The sequence below is a fragment of the Gobius niger genome, assembly GCF_951799975.1.
Source record: "Gobius niger genome assembly, chromosome: 21".
Classification (NCBI taxonomy): domain Eukaryota; kingdom Metazoa; phylum Chordata; class Actinopteri; order Gobiiformes; family Gobiidae; genus Gobius; species Gobius niger.
Genome location: NC_136872.1, coordinates 21,588,866 through 21,610,755, shown reverse-complemented (window position 1 = coordinate 21,610,755; position 21,890 = coordinate 21,588,866). Strand labels below are relative to the sequence as shown.

The 21,890-nt window shown below is 39.3% G+C and overlaps 1 protein-coding gene across 1 annotated transcript; it reads right to left on the bottom strand.

The window, feature by feature from the left end:
• Positions 1-1,905: 1,905 nt before the first annotated feature.
• abcg2a (ATP-binding cassette, sub-family G (WHITE), member 2a) lies at positions 1,906-21,544 on the bottom strand (the record flags this gene model as incomplete). The annotated part of the gene is made up of 18 exons (XM_079579927.1): positions 21,459-21,544; positions 21,252-21,379; positions 11,915-11,974; positions 11,725-11,839; positions 10,181-10,333; positions 9,414-9,571; positions 9,244-9,346; positions 9,125-9,173; positions 7,656-7,754; positions 6,903-6,995; positions 5,398-5,543; positions 5,232-5,314; positions 3,812-3,901; positions 3,553-3,677; positions 3,326-3,480; positions 3,168-3,257; positions 3,025-3,086; positions 1,906-2,056 (listed from the first exon to the last, which is right to left on the bottom strand). The coding sequence occupies exons 1-18, from the start codon at positions 21,489-21,491 to the stop codon at positions 1,906-1,908; spliced, it is 1,893 nt and encodes a 630-aa protein (XP_079436053.1). The 5' UTR covers positions 21,492-21,544.
• Positions 21,545-21,890: the final 346 nt, after the last annotated feature.

Here is a 21,890-nt window from a genome sequence, read left to right as displayed (position 1 = left end):
TACCCTCAACAATCACTCTGCAGTATTTGTCCAGGTTTTAGTTTAACTTCCCGGTGATATGAAATGTACTGCCCACTTTAGACAGGGTCAAAAGTCAATGAAACACAACAGGGTTTCATTAACCTCTTAACCTCCCACCTGAACGGATCATATTTTCTCCAGTTTGGCTTTTTTTCAAAAAGCTTATTGGGAAAAAAGCACCAAAATAGCCACAAAAAATTAGAAGAAAACAAGGATGCAAACGCGACAAAAATGTGACAAAATTTCAAGAAAAATGTGACAAAAATTCAAGAAAAATGTGACGAAAAATGTGACAAAAATTCAAGAAAAATGTGACGAAAAATGTGACAAAAAAGTGACAAAAATGTGACAAAAATTCAAGAAAAATGTGACAAAAATTCAAGAAAAATATGACAAAAATGTGACAAAAAAGTGACAAAAATTCAACAAAAAGTGACAAAAAACTCAACCAAAAAGTGACAAAAATTCAAGAAAAATGTGACAAAAATTCAACAAAAATGTCACAAAAAAGAAAAAAAAAACATACAAACGGTGACACAACACAACAATGCGAGGAAAAAGGTCAATTTTGTGGGTCTTAGCTTTCAAATGAACTAAATAACTAAAATAAGACTAAATAAAAACGAAAAGGAGAGACTAAAATCATCCAAATTTCTATTGAGTCTGAAAAAGCCTCATATTATTTAAATTCACTGCCCAATGAACAGCTTTGTTCATGTGGAGCAGCTCCATGAAGTCGAGGAACAAGATTAAACATGATTATAATGAATATTATAAATTTAAAGTTGACTAAATTGACATACAATTTTAGTCGACTAAAATTGAACATTTTTTTGGGACAAAATCTTGACTGACATTAAATTACATTTTAGTCAAGACTAAGACAAAAACTAAAATCAAATATGTTGTCAAAATTAACACTGCTAGATGCAAGTTAGTCATTTTATGCTCACTACTGCCACCTCAGGTCTTAAGCGTAACTGCAGCTTCTACATTTAAATTCAATTCAAATTCAAATTCAAATTCACTTTATTTATCCGTTAGGAACTTCATTTGCAGGAGAAGTGCCAGTACGGGCCCGATAAAAACAACAAATTTAGCTCGTGCATGACGGCACTTCAGACCCGAATTAACAACTTTTTAAGTGCAGGATTTTAGAGGCAGTTGTGGTGAACAAGTCTGAGCTCATTCTACAAGTAGGGGGAGAAACATACTGAGGTTTAACATTTTTAAACTCCGTACAGTCCCTTTAAGCTTCCAAGTCTAAATACATGTGCGGGACACAGTAAAAATGCTCTTAAATGCACCCAGTTGAACGTTTCACTGCATTGGTCACAGGTTCATGGTCCTCAGCGCTGTATAAACTTCAACATGTGGCCCTCGATGAAGAAAGTTTGGACACCCCTGGTTTTCAACATGTTCAGCTGCAGTTTTGACTGAAACTGACCACAGAACAAACCTCCAGGGGGCGCTGTACAACTACGACACTCACAAGAACGTGAGACAATGAAACCAATACAGAACTTTATTAACGAAATATTTCAAAATATAGATTATTTACAGTGAAATAATTACTTTTGGTTTAGTGCAATCTCGTTACAGCTTAAAAGGAGTGGATTTTTTTATACAGTATTAGTTCAACATAGAAAAATATCAAAACAATAACGTACAAAAATATAGAGCTCGATTTTAAGGCCGGGCGATATGACACAATCAGACAACGTTACAATACATTTTGCTTATAAATAATTGTAATCCAAGGTTTGTTTTTGTCACATCGCCCAGTCCTCCTCGATAAATTACAAACTCTGAAACCATTTGGAAGCTTCAGCGGTAAATACTTGGCGAACGTTTGAATTAACTATGAACATGGTAAGTCTGGATTTATGTGAATTTCTTGATGAAGCGCAGTTTGAGGTACGCGATGGACAGGAAGATTATGTTCATCACAATCAGAGCCAAGTGGTTCTGCCAGAAACCCCAAGTCGAGTAATCCACGCCCTGGGTGTCCAGGATCTGCTCGCCCGACTGGCATCTGCAGGAAACAACGGTCAGGACTCAAACACGAGCATTGCTGTTTTTGGTCTTTGGTTTTTGTCCGTTTCATTATAAAAAGTAATAATTAATTTAAAGTACTGGAAATTGGGATGAAGAAAAATAATCTCTTGGATTTATCAAGTTTTTCACAAACAGATTACACCAGGGGTCCTCAATATATAATATAACCCGGCCCCTGATTTATAGATTATTATTATTCATGATTATTTAGTAGATTATTTATAGATTTATAGAGCAAGAATCCCCGAGTATGTATAAAAAAATAAAAAAATAAAAAGTCTCTAGCCCATTCCTGTGCGGAGTTATGATTTTTTTTTTTAAATAACCAGTATACTCATTCCAGCCACTAGGGGGCAACTTAAATAAATAAAAAATAATTCCACAGGACACTGACATAATAAGAGATCAGTATATCAACAACACGTGGTAAATGAAGCTTAACACCACAGAGTGAATGAATAATGACTAACTTTGAGAAACAGGTTTGTAAAGTGCAATACAAGTGGAAGCAGTTATTACTTTGGTCACATTACGCAATGATGTTTTATTTGGAATAAAAATATATGGAAAACCTGTGGGATTTCAAATTAAAAAGAAACTTTATACTATTTTTGCAAACCACTACAGCGAAACAAATCTGTGCCTGGAATTAAGGGTTGTGGATATAGTAGTAGTGACTGTGCAGGCGAGTAATCTCTACTTCACAATGAGGCTGCCGCAGTTTGGTCTGGGTCATATAATTCTATGTTATAGCCGACACGACCCGGCCCCCCATCACAGTCAGGAACGATACTGTGGCCCCAGAGAAAAAAGTTTGAGGATTACAACCCAATAGGCACTGGCAGAAGAGTCATTGTGAACAGGACTTTTCCCAAAAGCGCCTCTGATCATCATTCCTGAATACACTTTAAACATCTGACCCTGGTGTTACTGTGTGTTCCTTACGTGGTCGTGGTGTTGATGGTGTCGCAGAATTCAAGTCCCACAAACTCATTGATCTGAAGAGCCTGATCAGAAAAAGAAAACAAACTATATTCAACAATGTTTACAGGAAACACCTTCAGGTCAAAGTGTGTTTGAAAACTCACCGCAAAGCCGTATCGGGGGATGCTGAGGTACTTCAGCCAGACCAGCCATTCAGCGATGGATGGAAGGTTCACCAACAAACCTGCGAAGATCTGAAGACAATAGAGACAGTCTGAGCTGAATATAAAGCACATTTTAGACAAAGAAGAAATGTGTTCACCATCATGAACACGAAGGAGATGGTCATGTAGAGGTTGGCGATGGCCACCACGTTCTGGTCCGCGGAGATGGCCAGGGACATGGAGGTGGCGGTGTAGGCCACGAGGGCCACAGAGAACATGAAGAGGATGAAGGCGGCCCCCGTGTCCTTCAGACCTGAGCACCACACAAGAAAAACATTAGGTTTAGCGAGCAGCTCTTCCTTCAGGGTTTGTCCGAGTCCCTCACCGATCATGTAGTAGATGATGCAGGTGAAGACGATGGCAGGGATGGTCCTCAGGCTCAGGATGTCGGCCAGGACTTTAGACAGAAAGTACACGGAGACTCTGTAGTAGCCGCTGATGTACTCGTGACTGTGGAAAGACGAGGAACCACATGAGTAATAAAACTTCAACTTCAACTCATATCCTATAAGAGGCTAATAAGGCCGTCCATTCTTTAATTAAAAAGTATATGAAACAAAACAAGAAGTCACATGAAAACTCACACGAAGAGTTTCCTCTCTGTGATGAAGAGCTCGGCCGAGGACAATGAGCCGAAGCACTGGTTTACGGTGATGAAGAACAAAGCTCCAAACCTGAAAAATGAAGAGAGAAATATGTAACAAAATGGGGAATAGTTTGGGGGGAAAATTGGGAGAAATTGAGTTTAAAAAAAGGGGGAAATTAAAAATATGGGGAAATAGGGAAAATATTAGTGATAAAAATGAGCAAAATTCGAGGGAAAAAATGGGGCCAAAAGGAGGAAAAAAATGGGAGAAATGAGGCAAACATTGGGCAAAAACAACAACAAAAATAATGTAAAAAAGAAAAATGGGGGATAAATATTAGTGATAAAATATGAGGAAAAAATTGGGAAGAAGAGAAAATAATTGTGTGAAAAATTGGGTAGAAAGTGGGCAAAAATATGGAAAAAATTGGGACTAAACTGTTGGGGGAAATTAGACAAAATGATAAAAAATGGGGAATAATTTGGGGGGAGAAATTGGGAGAAATTGTGGCAAGATTAAGGAAAAATTGTGCAAAACAGGGGAACCTTTGGGTAAATAGGGAAAATATTAGTGATAAAAATTTGCAAAAAATATAGGAAAAAAATGGGGAAAACTAGAAAAAACTGCAGCCAAAAGGAGAAAAAAAATGGGAGAAAAAAATAAATAAAAACAATGTAAAAAAGAAAAATGGGGGAAAAATATTAGTGATAAAATATGAGAAAAAATTTGGAGAAAGAGAAAATAAATTGTGTGAAAAATAGGGAGAAATTGTGGCAAGATTAAGGAAAAATTGTGTTAAAAAAAGGGGCAAAACAGGGGAAAATAGGGAAAATATTAGTGATTAAAATGAGCAAAAATAAGAGGGAAAAAATGGGGAACACTAGAAAAAAATTTGAGAAATGAGGCAAACATTGGGCAAAAAAATATATAAAAACAATGTAAAAAAGAAAAATGGGGGAAAAATATTAGTGATAAAATATGAGGAAAAAATTGGGATGAAGAGAAAATAAATTGTGTGAAAAATTGGGAGAAAGTGGGCAAAAATATGGAAAAAAAATGGGGAATAAATTGTTGGGGGAAATTAGAAAAAATGACAAAAAATGGGGAATAAATGGGGGGGTAGAGGAAATTTCAGTAATAAAAATTAGGGGGAACATTTTTTTAAAAATGGGAGAAATGGGGCAAATATTGGGCAAAAAAATGTTTTTTATTGGAAAACATAAGGGGAAAAATAAATAAACATTGGGGGAAAATGGCGGCAAAAAGCTGAAATAACCAAGTCACTTCCTTTAGTGCTGTCCCTGGACCAACAGTATCAAAACTTTCGGTTCCTGCTTTCGATTACTGGTATCGTTAAACGGCACCCAGCCCTAATTATTACATGATTAAGTATTGCGTGTGAAGTTCTCTGACTAACCTGTTCTGGACGCCCGTCTGATTGAACTGTGCGTCAAAGAAAAGTGCGCCCACAATTAAGGCCAGGAACGCCGTCACTGCCACCTGCAGAAGAACAAGTCCTTCAGAAACGTTTTAACAAAAGTTTACTGTCAGAAAAAGTGTTTGTGAGGTCATCGAAAGCAGACCTGAGCCACTGAGGTCTGTGGGTTCAGCACCAGGTTCCAGAAGGTTCTGTGGAGCACCCATCTGAACTGAGTGAAGAAGCCGGTGTTGTAGGTGATGGTCCTGGACCGGACTGTGGTCAGCGACTTCTGGCCGCTCAAGATCTTCTCTGAAAACACGACACAAGATCACCACTTTGCACTTCAAATATTTAACCTCTTAACCCCCGCCTTAACCAATAGCTAGTGTAATGCCTCATTTGAAAGCTAAGACCTGCTAAACTGATCTATAAACAGATCTTTTTCCTCACCGTGATGTTGCCACTTTTTTGCTGTTGATTTTATTTTTCATTGCATTTTTGACACCTTTTAATCTCTTTTTTTTATGCCACTTTTTTGTTGCCTTTTGCATTTTTATCCTTGTTTTCTTCTCATTTTTGTCACTATTTTGACACTCAAGAAGCTTTAGATTTGGGCAAAGCCAAACTGGGAAAATGTGCTTAGTTCAGGTGGGGTTTAAGGGGTTAAGAGGTTAATTCTTACAGAGACATATTTTCAAATTATAAAAGCGAAAATATTAAAGCTGAGGCACCAAAATAATGTTTTTAAGTCTATTTTTATGTTGCAGTCCACTTTAAATTTGCAAACATTCAATCAAGCAAAGAAATTATGGGAAATTTTGATATTCAAAATCAAATTGGAACTTTTGAAATGAGTACAATTTAAGCCAAAACTGCACTTGAATGTGTTTAAGAGCATCTATACTTTAGATCAGGGGTAGGCAACGTCAGAGTCTGGCCCGCCAGCACAGAACCTCTGGCCCTCAAGTTGAATTTGAGAAATATTATTGTGCAAACAAGAGCTCAAATACCAGTTTTCGTAGTTGTTGTTGTTTTTTGTTGCTTTCCTCATGGCTATAATTTTCTTGCTTTTTTTTTTTTACATGTCTTGGATATGTTTTTGTGACTTTTATGTGGCTCTTTGTCACTTTTTGTGTTGTATTTTCATCCTCGTTTTTACGCTTTGTTCGTGTAGATCTGGGTAAAGGCAAACTGGAGAAAATATGGCGGAGGGTAAGAGATTAAAAGGAAAGTTGCTTTAAAGCATATCTACGGCTTGTTAATTAAAAACCTTTGTGGAAAATACAATATTTCATACGATATGTGCCAAATGACAGTTTTATTTGGGTCGCAACTTGTCAACTGAGGGTAATGCCGAGTAATGGCGAACCACTGATGTAAAACATTGGCATTTGCAGAAGAAAGCTCTTTACTTTAGGCTACTATGGTGAAGTTTGGCCCCTGGTGTTTTGGCGATGATGAAAACCGGCCCTCCACGCCACAAACTTACAGTACGTTCGATGGTAATATGCAGTAAAATAGTCAAAACCATTATAATTACTGTTATAGGCGGGTGTGGTGGTTTCATCCAACTGCAGACAGTAACCATTTGTTTATGAGAGACGTCTTATTGGATACAGGCCTGTCACATCTGTTTGAAAAGTAAGAATATGTGTTGTAGTTCTTTACCGAGCTCTGCTTTGGTCTGTCTGTAGTAGTTGCAGGTCTTGTACTCCTGCACCAGCTTCTCCTCAATCGCCTGACTGGACGGCAAGTCTGGGTCTGTGGAGATAAAAATGATGCTTTATTCATATTTGTATCACCACCACTGTTAACATCTTAGCATCTTGATATGTTTGTAGTCAAAATGCAGCCATAGCAAAGGCCAGAAGAGGGCGCACTTTCTCCTTTTGGAGAAGAGGTCCCGGGTTCAGCTCCCGGACGAGCCCCCACTTGTTACGACCCAGCTCAGCTAAGGGGAAGGGGAAGTAACAAAAACCAAGATTTAAAATGGATAAATAAAGTTGTAATGTAATAAAAGGAGTGTATAGGATAAATTTAACAAAGGAGTGGCAAAAATAACCATAAGAACAAAGGCTACTTACAATATGTATAAAGGGTTAACCAAACGCAAGGTACTAAAACAAGTGTACAAAACCAACTAGACAAAAACTTACGAGTGTCTCCAAAACTTGTCACAAAAGGCCTAATAATAAAACGAGTGACAAACAAAATGAGACACAAAGTAAAACGAGTCATGACCGACACGAAGGGTAACATACACAGGGCAGCATTGCGGAACAAAAACAAAGAAACTGGGTTATACTTGAGGCTGGAAATAGATGTGGGAAAATCCTTATTGTAAAGACTGTGTTGTTTCTTTGTTTCCTTTTCTGTCCAAAACCTGAAAAGTGTCTCCCCTTCTGCTCAAAAATGGCTGACCGTTATTGTCCGGGTTGTTCCGGGCCACAGCGGTCGAGTCTCCGTTGATCACGTCCAAGAAGAAGTCGGCGGGGTTATTGTGGGGCTCACAGGTGTATCCTGGGAAATGGGACAAAAGTCTTTTTGTAAAAACATATTTAGCAAATACACGTAACACAGACTCACATTGATATGGGACAGCACAGTAACAATAACATACATCCAGAAGCTACATAAATATAAGTGTATATGGGATGTGTGTGTGTGTTCTTGTACTTAAGACATTGTGAGGACCAGTGTGAGCTTTTAACATACAGAGAGAGGACATTTTTGGAAAGTGAGGACATTTTGGGCGGTCCTCACTTATTTGAAGGACTGTTTGAGGGTCACGATGTGGTTTTTGGGTTAGGGTTAGAATTGGGTTAAGATAAGGGTTGGAGGCTTAAGGTTCAGGGTAATACATTATATCTATAAGTAGGGCTGTGCAATTAATCGAAATTCGATTACGATTTCAATTACAACAGTAAACGATTACAAAATTAGCATAATCGCAAAAAAACGATGATTTTATTTTATTTTCAATATTTATTTTTTCTATTTTTTTTGTCTTTTTTTATGGATTTTTGTCACTTTTTTTGCTGGATTTTTGTCTTTTTTTTATGGATTCTTGTCACTTTTTTGATGGATTTTTGTCTTTTTTCTGCTGGATTTTTGTCATTTTTTTGATGGATTTTTGTCACTTTTTGGATGGATTTTTGTCTTTTTTGGGGGGATTTTTGTCACTTTTTTGCTGGATTTTTGTCACTTTTTGCTGGATTGTTGTCTTTTTTTGCTGGATTTTTGTCACTTTTTTGATGTTTTTTTTTTAAAGGCAACAAATAATCGTTTGAATAATCGTGATTTCAATTATGACAAAAATAATCGTGATTATTATTTTTTCAATAATCGAGCAGCCCTATCTATAAGTGTCCTCACTAAGATAGCATTACAAACATTTTGTCCCGGTTGGCATTATTTAAATAAAAAAGCATTTTGAAAAAAAGCGCCACAAATGAGGATGACAACAAAAAATGGCAAAAGAGTGACAAAAACACAATAAAAAAGTGACAAAAAAGCAACTGAAAAAGTGATGACAAAGCAACAAAAAAAACACACACAAAAAAACACAACAAACACACTTAAAAATGTGACATAAACACAGTGATGACACGACAAAAATCAGTTTTGAGGGTCTTAGCTTTCAAATAAGGCATGACACTGGCCTATAGGCTGTAAACTGTCCTGTTAAATCATTGTCTTCTTCATCTCTGGATATTTTTAACAACATGTGACAACGTGTGTGACAATGGGGTGAGGTAAAAGCTAATCTAAAATTAAATTATTATCAACACCAGGGGCCTGAAATTCTGAATGATTGGAAATCCTCCTGGAAAATGGCGCACAAATACAGGCTCCTGCTGAATCAGACGGAGGAGGAGGGGGGGTCTTACCAATGTCTGAGAAATAGTCCAAAGCGTCTGGTGCCGGGCCGTGGTAAACCTGAAGCAAAACGGCGTATTTAGAAATAACAAGAAACCAAAAAGATGATTTCTGTGAGACGTAGAATGACCTGATTCCCGTTGACGAGCAGCGTGAGGTTGTCAAACAGGCGGTAGATGCTGTATCGCGGCTGGTGGATGGACAGGATGATGGTGCGGCCGTGGTTCGCCATTCTGGAGGAAAACGAGCATAAGAATCACGTTCTGGGAAACCTCCAGGTTGAAGCAGGGAGTGAAGAACCTCTTGAGCAGCAGCAGCACGGAGCAGGCGGTGCTGGCGTCCAGGCCTGTGGTGGGTTCGTCCAGAAACAGCACCGACGGGTCAATGATCAGCTCCATCCCGATGTTCGTCCTCTTCCTCTCGCCTCCGGAGATGCCCCGGATCATCTGAGTGCCCACCTGGACATCACACACAGGACTCACGTCAGTCACAACAAAGATATCAAAGAATTTCACTTCCTGATTTTCAAGGAATCTTTTCATAAGCCCCTCCTACCCCCACTCCTCTTAAAAAAAATAGACCGGTCAACCAGTGTGGTGGTCAGCTTTGATATTTTTCGTTTTATAATTTGAAAATATGTCTCTGTAAGAATTAAATAGTAACAATGAAATGCAGTCAATCTTGACTGGGGCTCCTCCTGCTGGCAGATATAGGAATAATTTAAAAATTACTTCCAGGTTGGACACAAAATAGATCGATTATGGACATTAAAAATGTGGGACAGTTTTTGGGTTCGAATAATGACATGAGTGTAAACAGCTTTGTCTGAGGATTAACTCAAAACTGTGTGAATGTTGTGAAATACTACTCCAGGTGAACAGGGAATAACAGTAAAACATGGTTTAAAGCTAAATAAAGTTGATTATGCACGAAAGTTCCACTCATTCACATCTACTCAGTCACAGACCTCATTCTTACTGAGTCCAGCTCATAATTCTAATTTGGGTCTAATTTGTCATCTTGGGGTCACACCGTAAAGAACCCCTGAACTACAGAGTGTTTTTTACCCTGGAGTCTGCCACTTTGCCCAGGCCCAGCTCCTGAATGAGCCGCTCCACTTTCTCCTCCTTTTCCTGCCGAGAGATGGAGGCGGGAAGACGCAGCACCGCGGAGAACCTCAAGTTCTCTCTGACCGTCAGAGTCCCCATCACCACGTCGTCCTGGAAACGTGACACAAGAGGAGATTAGCAACGATGAACACAACTTTTAACCTCTTACTACCCACTTTAAAGGGACTATACGGAGTTGTTGTTGTTGTTTATTATGTATTTTCCTTCCCCTACATGTTCCAGCCTAATGACTGACTGAATAACTGCCTCTAAAATCCTGCACTGTCACCAAAAAAGGTGTCAAGTCGGGTCCGAAGTGTCGTCATGCACAAGCTTAATATAGAAGGTGCAGTTACACGTATGACCTGAGGTGGCAGTAGTGAGTACAAAATAACCAACTTGCATCTAGCTCCTTTAATGAGTGCATTTTCTCCAGTTCAGTTTCACCCAACTTTAAAAGCTTCTGCCCTGGAGCTCACAGCCTATAAGCCCAGAGTAACATCTTATTTGAAAGCTAAGACCTACAAAGCTGATGTAAACGGATCTTTTTCCTGGCGTTGCTGCCATCACTTTTTCTTTTTCATCTAATTTTTGCCACTGTTTTGTTGAGTTTTTGTCACTTTTTTTTCCACTTTTTTGCAGCACTTTTATTGGTTTTTAGTCAGTTTTTTGCAGCAATTTCATCATTCTTTTGTCACATTTTTGCTGCTCTTTTGAGGCTTCATTTAGTCACTTTTTGACATTATTCATGCTCTTTTTCTTCTCGTTTTTGACACTTTGTTCAAGAAAGCTTTCCGATTTGGGTAAAGTCAAACTGGAGAAAATGTGGGGGGTTAAGAGCTAAACCTCTTAACTCCCGCCTGAACCGAGAGGATATTTTTCCTCACGTCATCAGATTTTTTTTCTATCATTTTTTTGTTGGGTATTCAACTCATTTTTGTAACTTTTTTGTCATTTTTTGTCACATTTTGTAATTTTTGTAATCATTTTTTTGTCAAATTTTTGTCAAATTTTTGATCAAATTTTTTTGTCATTTTTTGTCACATTTCTGTAATTTTTTCGTCATTTTTTTGTCACATTTATGTCATTTTTTTGTCATTTTTTAATCAAATTTTTGTCCCATTTTTGTAATTTTTTTGTCCCATTTTTGTCATTTTTTTGTCATTTTTTTGTCATTTTTTGTCACATTTCTGTCATTGTTTTGTCAATTTTTTATCAAATTTTTCTCACATTTTTGTAATTTTTGTGTCACATTTTGTCACATTTTTGTAATTTTTTTGTAATTTTTTCGACATTTTTTGTCAATTTCTTGTGACATTTTTGCCACTTTTTCATCAATTTTTTGTCACATTTCCATCATTGTTTTCGTCTCAATTTTGTTGCTATTTTCACAGCTTTTTTCAAGAAGCTTTTGGACTGGGGTAAAGCCAAACAGGAGAAAATGTGCTCGGTTCAGGTGGGGGTTAAGAGCTTAATATCTGTTGTTGTTTTGCCCCACAGACCTGGACGACGTATCCCGACAGACACTTGAAGTTGGGCGGCTGAGGAGCTCCATCGATCAGCACCTGTCCGCTCAAACCGGACGGGTCTTTTCTGGCCGCCAACACGTCCAAAAACCTAAGAAACATCAGAATAATTAAACAAAAAGATGACGCAGATTCGCTAAACGTGACTCATCAGTTTCTCACTCACGAGGATTTCCCGCTGCCGGTCGCTCCCATGATGGCGTTCAGGCCCGGCTTCATGATCCCACTAAGAAAACAAACAACATGACGCAGCGCTTTCACTTCTGCCATTTCACTGTGGAAAGTTAGGAAATGTTTATTAAGCAACTTTTTCCAGAAAACATGACTCTGCTGATAGATTCTCTGGAATATGAAGTGTCAGAATAAGCCGAATGCCCATCTGCGTGGGTCAATCAGGCTCCTAATTTCAGCTACCAAACAAACCACTCCGCCATTGAAATGTGTGAGCGAGTTCAGGTAGCGGAGCCTGAACACTGAAGTATATTGAGCCATAACCGTGAACATAAGGCTTTGGGCATTGGTTTAAAGACTATAAGTCTCAAGTGACATTTCTTGCAAATATTTATGTTGTCAATATCTTGAAAGCGAGGGAATAGTCGGGACGGGGCTCCGTAGGCAGGAGCGGACCATAGTGGACCATAGTGGACCATAGTGGACCATAGTGGACCATAGTGGACCATAGTGGACCATAGTGGACCATAGTGGACCATAGTGGACCATTGCGGACAGGGGGACGACAGGACCTGGGATCAGCCTGACACAGACACCGCCACTTTTTAAATCAATTAAATCAATCTTGAAATTGCAGGGAAACGTTTCAAAACTGTGTTGATGTTAAATATAGTGGGTAAATTTCCGTCTGTCAAATTAGCAATCGATTAGCCATGTTGTACCATCAGATCACTCGTAAAAAATACAAATAAAGTGAATTCAGATGGCCTAGCCTGTATGTGTACATGGATCTCTCTGGTCACAAAAATAATAAAAAAAGATTTCATTTATTGTCCACCTCCTTATTGACAAAAAAAAAAAAAAAAGAACTCATTCGTACGTACGTGTTTATTTCTCACTCCAATTTAAATGTTCTAAATATCGGCGACTTGAGGCCACAGTTTCAGACCCTGTACTTTGTCCAACAGTCGCCTTCAAGGGTCAGAAATGTTTTTCTCACATAGTTTTTCCAACTATGTGAACAAGGCCTGGTCGTCTCTTTGAAGCAGCTCTACACATGAACGGCCGTTCAGTTCTTTCAGTTTCTGACTGTCTCCGTTCGCAGCCGAGGTTGTAAAAATAGACTTTATGCTAATAATGTAACAAGCTCCACGGTGACGACAAAAACACTTTAAATCATCAACTTTCCAGCGGTTAAAACGGTCCAAATCAGAGCTTTCTTCGTTGCTTTACGCTAACTATCAATACTGTTTGGTAGCCGAAATAAATTCCATTACCCATAATGCAACGGGCGACCCGAGATGGGCATTCGGCTTATATGAAGTGTCTAAAGGCCCACAGTCCAGATTCAGAACAAATGATCGAAAACGCTTCTGCTCACGTTGCGTCACTCGAGTAACTCACTGTTCATGAGGAAATGGAAGTTTCACAAGCAGCTTTCACGATGAATCCTCACAATCTTAGGTCAAAGTCAGTCAGCACTTTGTAGAAAACATGACTCGGCCGTTTACTCCTAGACCATGACACGGGAATAATGTCTCATGTGTTGGAAAATCGTTTTCTTATTCGCATTTCCAAAGACAGAACAAATTTAGATCAGAAAATGCTAAATTAGTTGTTTATTTAGTTAGTGATTTAGTTCAAATATGTGCAATCATTTTCTCTGATAACCACCAGTTCAGCTTTACCCAAATCCAAAAGCTTCTCGATTGGAGAACAACCATGTAATGCCTCAATAGAAAGAAAACTGATGCGTGGTTTTGACGTGTTTTCACCACATTTTTTGTCACTTTTTTGTTGTGTTATCATTGCTTTTCTGGTATGGTTTTGTTGCTCATTTGTTGCTGCTTTGTTGGGTTTTTGTCACTTTTTTGTGGCTTCCTTTGTTGCTTTTTCATCTCGTCTTTGTCACACTTTTTTCATTGCTTTCTTTGACTTGTTTGTCACTTTTTAAAAGTTGTTATTGTTGCTTTTCCTGCACTCTTTTGTCGCTTTATTGTTTCTCTTTCTTCAGTTTATTGTTGTGTTATTATTGCTTTTCTGGCACAGTTTTGTCGATCATTTATTGCTGCTTTGTTGGGTTTTTTGTCACTTTTTTGTGGCTTTCTTTGTTGCTTTTTCGTTGTGTTTTTGTCACATGTTTGTTGTATTTTCATCCTCGCTTTTGGCGCTATTTTGACGTTTTTTTTTTTTTCAAGAAGCTTTTTCGGTAAAGCCAAACTTGGGAAAGCGTGCTGCTCGGTTCAGGTGGGGGGAGGTTAAAGGGATATTTCAGGATTTTTGACATAGGGCCTCATTTCCTAGTTATCCAGAGTGTTGCTGATTTCTGGAGATATTTTCTTTGTAATTCATGCAGTTCTTGAAGAGTTTCGTGGCGCTAGGCTAATGCAAGGCTAGTGCATTTCTATGGTATCAGCTAGCCTGCATTAAAAACAGTCTGACCCGCTCCACAGAGCACCTGAGGCAAATCACTTATAACACCAGACTAACCATATAAATGTCTGTGTCAATAGAATCATTTTAACCATTTTGCATTTAAAATAACTTATATTTGAGCAGCATCAGCTTCGTGGTTGTACAAGCTAGGCAGCGGTGGAGTGATCTGCTAGAAAATAGTCCCTCAAAATGCGATCATTCATGTGATGCAGGTCAGTTATATTCCAAATATTATTCTATGGACACAGACATTTATATGGATAGTCTGGTGTTATAAGTGATTTGCCTCAGGTGCTCTGTGGAGCGGGTCAGACTGTTTTTAATGCAGGCTAGCTGATACCATAGAAATGCACAAGCCTTGCACTAGCCTAGCGCCACGAAACTCTTCAAATATAAGAACTGCATGAATTACAAAAAAAATATCTCCAGAAATCAACAACACTCTGGATAACTAGGAAATGAGGCCCTGTGTCCTGACACATCCCTTTAAGCAGCTCTGAGGATAAGGCTTGTAAACAGGATGAAAATAAAGATCTATGGAGCTTGCACAGGGATCGATCCGTTGTGTTTGACTGTGAGTGAAGCACGTGCAGCAGGTCCACCTTGAACCCTCTCTGCTCAATGATTAACTCTCTCCATACTAAAGATACAGTCGCAGTAAAAACAGGAACGTGCACTTTGTCCCAATCACTAGTCACGACACCTGCTTTATCCAACGGCTTCATAACGGGTTTACCGCCCTCTGTCACATGGAGGTCAAGGAGAGTCGACGCCCTTTAGCCACACAGACAGAACGTTACGGCGGCTTCACGTGCCACAACTTTAACGAGTATACGAGCTTTGTTTCTGCTCTTTGATCTGCTGAAAGTAACGCCATATGTGGACATGTTGACAAAGTAGACTGAAGGTTAACCGCTTAACTTTAAAAAGGTGCATTGTGCAACTTTTATGAGGGAAAAAAAAATGATATTTGGGTGTGTTTGACCTGAGGATGTATTATCATGGCGCCTTTACTTTCCATCACTCTCTACAACGCTCCAGGATCACGTGTTTGGAAGGTTTTCACTGCTTTCACTAGAAAATCTACAAAACAATCGATCCTGGAGTGTTTTAGAGATCACTGTGATGGAAACTAAAGGCGCCATGATAACCACTCATACAGGCAGGGGCGGACTGGCCATATGTCCTGTATTCTGGAAGAGCACAGAAGGGCCACTGGCTCTCGGGCCACCGGTCTGGCCTCTCACTTTACCTTACCCTTACCCCCTGGGCGTAACCGAGCTTTACCCAAATCTAAAAGCTTAAAGGAAAAGCATCCAAAAACAAAAATGTGCTGGAAAAGCAACAAAAAAGTGACAAAAACACAACAAAATGTGAGGAAAACGTGACGACAAAGTGATGAAAAAACAACATGAAAAAAAAAAGGAAAAACAAGAGACGAAAACACGACGAATAAGTGACGAAAACACGGCAAAAAGTGACGAAAACACGGCAAAAAGTGACGAAAACACGGCAAAAAGTGACGAAAACGTGACGACAAAGCGATGAAAAAACAACATGAAAAAAAAGGAAAAACAAGAGACGAAAACACAACGAAAAAGTGACAATAAAGTGACAAGAAAGTGACAAAAACACAACAAAATGTGAGGAAAACGTGACGACAAAGCGATGAAAAAAAGCAATGAAAAAATAACATGAAGAACCCCGAAAAACAAGAGACGAAAACACAACGAAAAAGTGACGAAAACACGGCAAAAAGTGACGAAAACACGGCAAAAAGTGACGAAAACGTGACGACAAAGCGATGAAAAAACAACAAGAAAAAAAAAGAGAAACAAGAGACGAAAACACAACGAAAAAGTGACGAAAACACGGCAAAAAGTGACGAAAACACGTCAAAAAGTGACGAAAACGTGACGACAAAGCGATGAAAAAACAAGAAAAAAAAAGAGAAACAAGAGACGAAAACACAACGAAAAAGTGACAAGAAAGTGACAAAAACACAGCAAAATGTGACGAAAACGTGACGACAAAGCGATGAAAAAACAACATGAAAAAAAAAAAGAGAAACAAGAGACGAAAACACAACGAAAAAGTGACAAAAAAGTGACAAAAAGTGACGAAAACACGGCAAAAAGCCACAAAAAAGTAATGAAAAAGCAGCAAAAAGCAACAAAAACATGACAAAAATGCAGCGACAATGTGACAAAAAGTTACCATCACTTTTCTAGATTTGAGCTTTCAAATGAGGCGTTTACAGTGTTGCTCTCCAGTCAAGAAGCCTTTTGATTTGAGTCCAGGGCTGTTTTTCAGTCCCAGTCCGCCCCTGCATACAGGGGTCACTACAAGGTCAAATATGTACAAATGGCAACTTTTTTTTTCCACATAAAAAGTTGCTTAATGCACCTTTTAAGTTTACTTAGGCGAGCGCATTTTCTCCAGTTCAGCTTTACCCAAATTTTAAAGCTTCTTGACTGGAGAGTTTACAGCCTATAGGCATAACAGCAATGCTTACAAAACTGATGGTAACTTTTTTTGTTTTGAAGTGTTTTTGTCGTGCTTTCGTATCTTTTTTGTCTTGTCTTGTTTTTGAGGCTTTTTGATTGTTTTTTTCCCCTCGCTTTTTAGTCAAGTTTTCGTCACTTTTTTGTCATGTTTTAATCCTCGTTTTCGTCTCTTTTTTTTTAACGCATTTTTCGAGAAGCTTTTAGATTTGGGTAAAGGCAAACTGGACACCTTAAGCTCGGTTCAGGAGGGGGTTAGAAAGTCCATTTGTATGTATTTCCAAACTAAAACAATAAATGCTGTGTTACTGTTTTACCATTGGAAATTGTCTTGAGATTTACAAACCAATTTATGAACGAGCTCTACACACCCGACCTTTAAAGCCAAACAAAGACATTTTATATCCCAGAAACAATTACCTAAAATAGTTTCAATAATTGATTAGTTGTTTCAGGCCTTTTTTGGTGCAAGTCTCTACATCGGATTATTATTTTTGTTTTAAAGTGAAGCATGCACCAATTGCTTCATGTTTATGGTCATTCTACTACTCTGTTCTTGTGGGAAAAGGATTAGATTTGGTTCAAAAATGCTGTGTTTGAGCATCAGTAGAAAGTTCCAGTTTTAGACCAGTTTGAAGAAGTCAAGCTAAATAAAGCTGCAGTGGTTTCTTAAACGATAACTTGTTAGTAGGTTTGCAGAGGACAGGCTGTAGTTATTAACTCCTGAATAACTGCGGCCTGTGCAAACAGACCAAGGTGGTTTGCAATTAATCTTTGTTATTATACGGCTCTTCACAACGTAAGTAGAAGCTCCGTTGATTTGAATGGGATTTCCCAACGTTCTACCGGTCATTATTTTCTGATAAAGGACCTCTGAAAAAAATAATGACCGCTGCCAATGGCAAAGGAGTTTGTGCTTTCATATCACTCCGCGCGTACGTATTTGCGGACACTATCTGTCCACGTCACTGCGAGAGAAGTCGGGGAATCGCTCGTGAAGTTAGCGTGAGTCTGACTTTCAACTTACCCAGAGATTCACCACCATTCCTCCAACTGCGCCTTCAACTAAGTAGCTAGGCTAGCAACTAGCCTTGCTGCTTCTAGCCTAGCAAAACGTTGCAGAGCAACGCGCAAACCTTTGGGAACTATTTGTCGCGGAAGTCATTAAATAAACCTTTCGACCTTCATAAAAGTGTACGAAGTTTATGTTGTGTGTTCAGTTGGCAAATGGCTTCGCGTCGGGGTCCAGTTCGCCCTGTCGGTACTTATTTTCCAGATAATGACCAGCGTTCTATACATTATCCCTCACTTAATGTTTATTTATTATTCACTTTTTTAAGATAAGATAAGATAAGATAAACCTTTATTGATCTCACAAAAGAGAAATTCACTTGTTACAGTCGGCGTTACTTTACAGGTCATTTCTTTCTCTGGTCCTCAGGCACACTCTGTTTTAATCAGTCATTATGAACAGCAGGATGGTAGAGGACTGAGTGGATCAATAGTGAGTGCTTAGAGTGTTTTAAAACCCAGACCATTACTGTCTCCGCGAGTGCTCTTATAGGGCAAACATCCCTCAGAGCTCCTCTTACTTCTCTTCATTTCTTCAATGCAACTCGAAAACCTGAGAAACAGCGCATGAAAGTGTAGAATATGTCGAGTACTGTTCCTTCAAAAAGCTCAGATCTGGAGTTGCTGTGAGCGCAGAGGATCCACTCTTCTGTTCTGACCGGAGGGAAACCTTAGGTCACCTCAAAGTCCAAACCGGAGGCCTCGGGTCACTTCAGTCCGCACCGGTTTATTTTCTTTACAACCTGGAAGCGCAGACCTCGCCTCTGCGTTTCACACAATGCCGCAGAAGCTTCGAACGGGCCGTGTTTGTTTGTGTACGTGCGAACTCCGAGGCCCCACCTGGCGATCCTGAAGCGAGCGCATCAAACGAGCAGAGGAGGAAGGAAAACCGGTCACCGCGGGGCGACGGGAAACGCTCACAATGCAGAGAAACCAGCCGTCAAAGAGATTAGCGGGAAAAACTCACTTCAATGCAACGACTACTATGACTGCAACTGCTACTATGACCGCTGGGATGATTACTACAACTACTACTATGATCTGCAGCTGGTCAGGCCTAGGCTCAGCAACACTTTGAGCCCAAAGAATGAGATCAGACGAGAACCTCAACATCCTGAGTGACCAATGGCCGACATTTCATTCACCACTAAGAAGACTCAATACAGTTTTCACTTTTACTCCTAAACCAGGCAGAGAAATAAAGCAGTTTTCACTTGTCGTTCACATTTTTGGTAGAAATGTGTAGCGCACTGCAAAAAGTAGCTAGATTAGTTTAAATAATAGTCCAAAGTTGAATTGTTTTGGGGCTAGATGCAAGTTGGCCATTTTATACTCACTACTGCCACCTCAGGTCTTTTGCGTAACTGCAGCTTCTATATTATGCTCGTGCATGACGGCACTTCAGACCCGAATTAACAACTTTTTGAGTGCAGGATTTTAGAGGCAGTTGTGTTGAACAGGTCTGATCTCCTTCTTCACATTAGGACATGGCTGGAACATGTAGGGGGAGGAAAATACTTCATTCATCAACATACAGAAAAGGCTTCTAAAATGTCATCAAGTAAATGTAAGAAGTATTCATCATAAAATTTCAAGAAAATGTGCACTTTTTAGTTTGTTATTTTCCACCCCCGTCATGACAGTCTCTGGTCGAGTCTTCAGCACCATTTTAGGAAATTCTGAGCTATTTTATTGTTTGTAGTTTCTAACGTGAAACACTAATAAAACTATAAAATAATGTTAAATGACTGGTTTGCCAAATGCCCCGCCCTCCTCGTATAGTCCCTTTAAGATGTAGTTGGGCTTTTGACCGAGAATATCTTACTTGTTCTGAGATGTTTCTGATTGGTTTCAATACATTTTGTTATTGTTTTAGGTAATTTTCTTTGACAATGGGATAAGAATATTATCAACCCATTGGCAGTTATACTATTCTTTCTGAAACATCATCAAACAAGCAAAGTGAACTTGTTCAGATCTGGAAAAAAGTGTAAATCTGTAAAAAATGCTCAAAACAAGATACATTTCCTCAATTCAAGTCCCTTAAAGAGACTATACAGAGTTTAAAAATGTTAAAAGTAAGTATTTTCTTCCTCCTACATGTTCCAGCCATGTCCTAATGTGTAGAATGAGCCCAGACCTGTTCACCACAACTGCCTCTAAAATCCTGCACTGTCACTCAAAAAGGTGATTATTCGGGTCTGAAGTGCCGCATGAGCTTAAAGAGGGGGTATTATGCTTTTTTCAACCACATAGCACCAGTCTATATCTCATTACAATGATGACCAAACCTTCTGTTGGTCTGTAAATGCAGTAAATTAGAATAACTGCCTTGTATAAAATTGCTCTCTCAAAATGGCTGTAGTGAATGTCTTGAAATAGGCCTCTGTCTCTTTAAGAACCTCTGACCCTTTCCGACACGCCCCCTCCACACGCTGTCTGTGGCATCAGTGGGGAGGGGGTTCTGCTGAGGAGCAGTGGTTGGTTACTCGGCTGGTGACGAAAGGTCGGAGGCGTCTCCAGGAGGTGGGGGCGTTCCTAGGAGGACTCAGGCAAACCTATCCCTAAAATGGCCGCCATCAGAGTTTTTACAGATTACTCAAAAATACGTGAATGTGCCAAGGCAACACTTCAGGCATGTTTTTAATGAGGGAATGACATAATAACATGATGTAAAGCTTGAAAAAGTCGATTTTGCATAATACCCCCCCTTTAATATAGAAGCTGCAGTTACACGTATGACCTGAGGTGGCAGCAGTGAGTATAAAATGGCCAACTTGCATCTAGCCCCTTTAAATAAACAGGTTTAGCGTATCAGATTTTTTAACCAGATGATATCAGTGAAACCAACGCGCCCAAACAAAACCCCAGTTACAAATGTGTTTTCCTTTTGGGGGACGAAAAAAAGCACAGAATGGGACAAAGCGCTGAGTGAATGAGCCCAGGTCAGTACTGGACACTGGAGGCTCGGCTCGGCTCCGCCCTCTTTACACGATATCAACAACTGACAAAACAACCGGGCATTTTTAACCCCAAACTGATTAAAATCATAGGAAATCCCCGTCATCATCAGAAAAATAACTTGTTTTTAGACAGTTTATTGCATCTTCTTATTTTTTTTATTCTATGTTTTTTTTCATGACGCTCCCCTGGCCGCTAAACATGAGCAAAACTTCAATTCACTTTATATTCATAATGAGTGAAGTCTAAACCACAGATGAATCACCTGAACAAAGAACAAAGTCTGTCTACGACCTGAAGCTCTGCAGAATGACCCGTCACGTATAAACGAGTAAAGGTAAAGTAAAAGTGCGAGCTCACTTGAGGTCGATGAGGATGTCCTTGGTGGTCTTCTTGCGACAGCCGCAGCCTCCGCCCTCGAGGACTTTGTAGTGGATGTCGTGGAAACTGACGGTGGCGCCGCGTTTCTGTCCGTCTGAATTAGGCGACTACAAAACAGATCATATTTTACTTTCAACATTAAAACACCACGTAATGTAATACCACCGTAATATATTTGACAGTCACCGGTTTAGAGCCGCCATTTTTGCTCATCTCCATCTTGCTTCAGACGGTGCTTCTCTGCCTAAGAAAGAATGAGAAAATCAGACAAACATTTAGCTTGACTTGTTCACTGCTCTGTTGTTGGGCTGATTCTTGAGTTTGTTTGGGGGAGTTCTGGGTAAAAGTGACTGAAGAAAAGATCAGGCTCTTTTGATATTCGGTTAAAGAGATGTCATGAAAGTCACATCACTATTTACATTGCCATCGGATTCTGTTATCTGAAATTCCATTGATTTGAGCAGGTCATATCTGGCGACAGGGACAAGCTACATTCATTAAATATTTACATCAGGGGTAAGTTTGCTCGGTGGGGGGACAATTTTCTTCATTGACAAAAGACCAAGGTCTGGACCTTCCAATTGTAACTGTAAAAGTAAAGTAAAGTAAAGCATCACC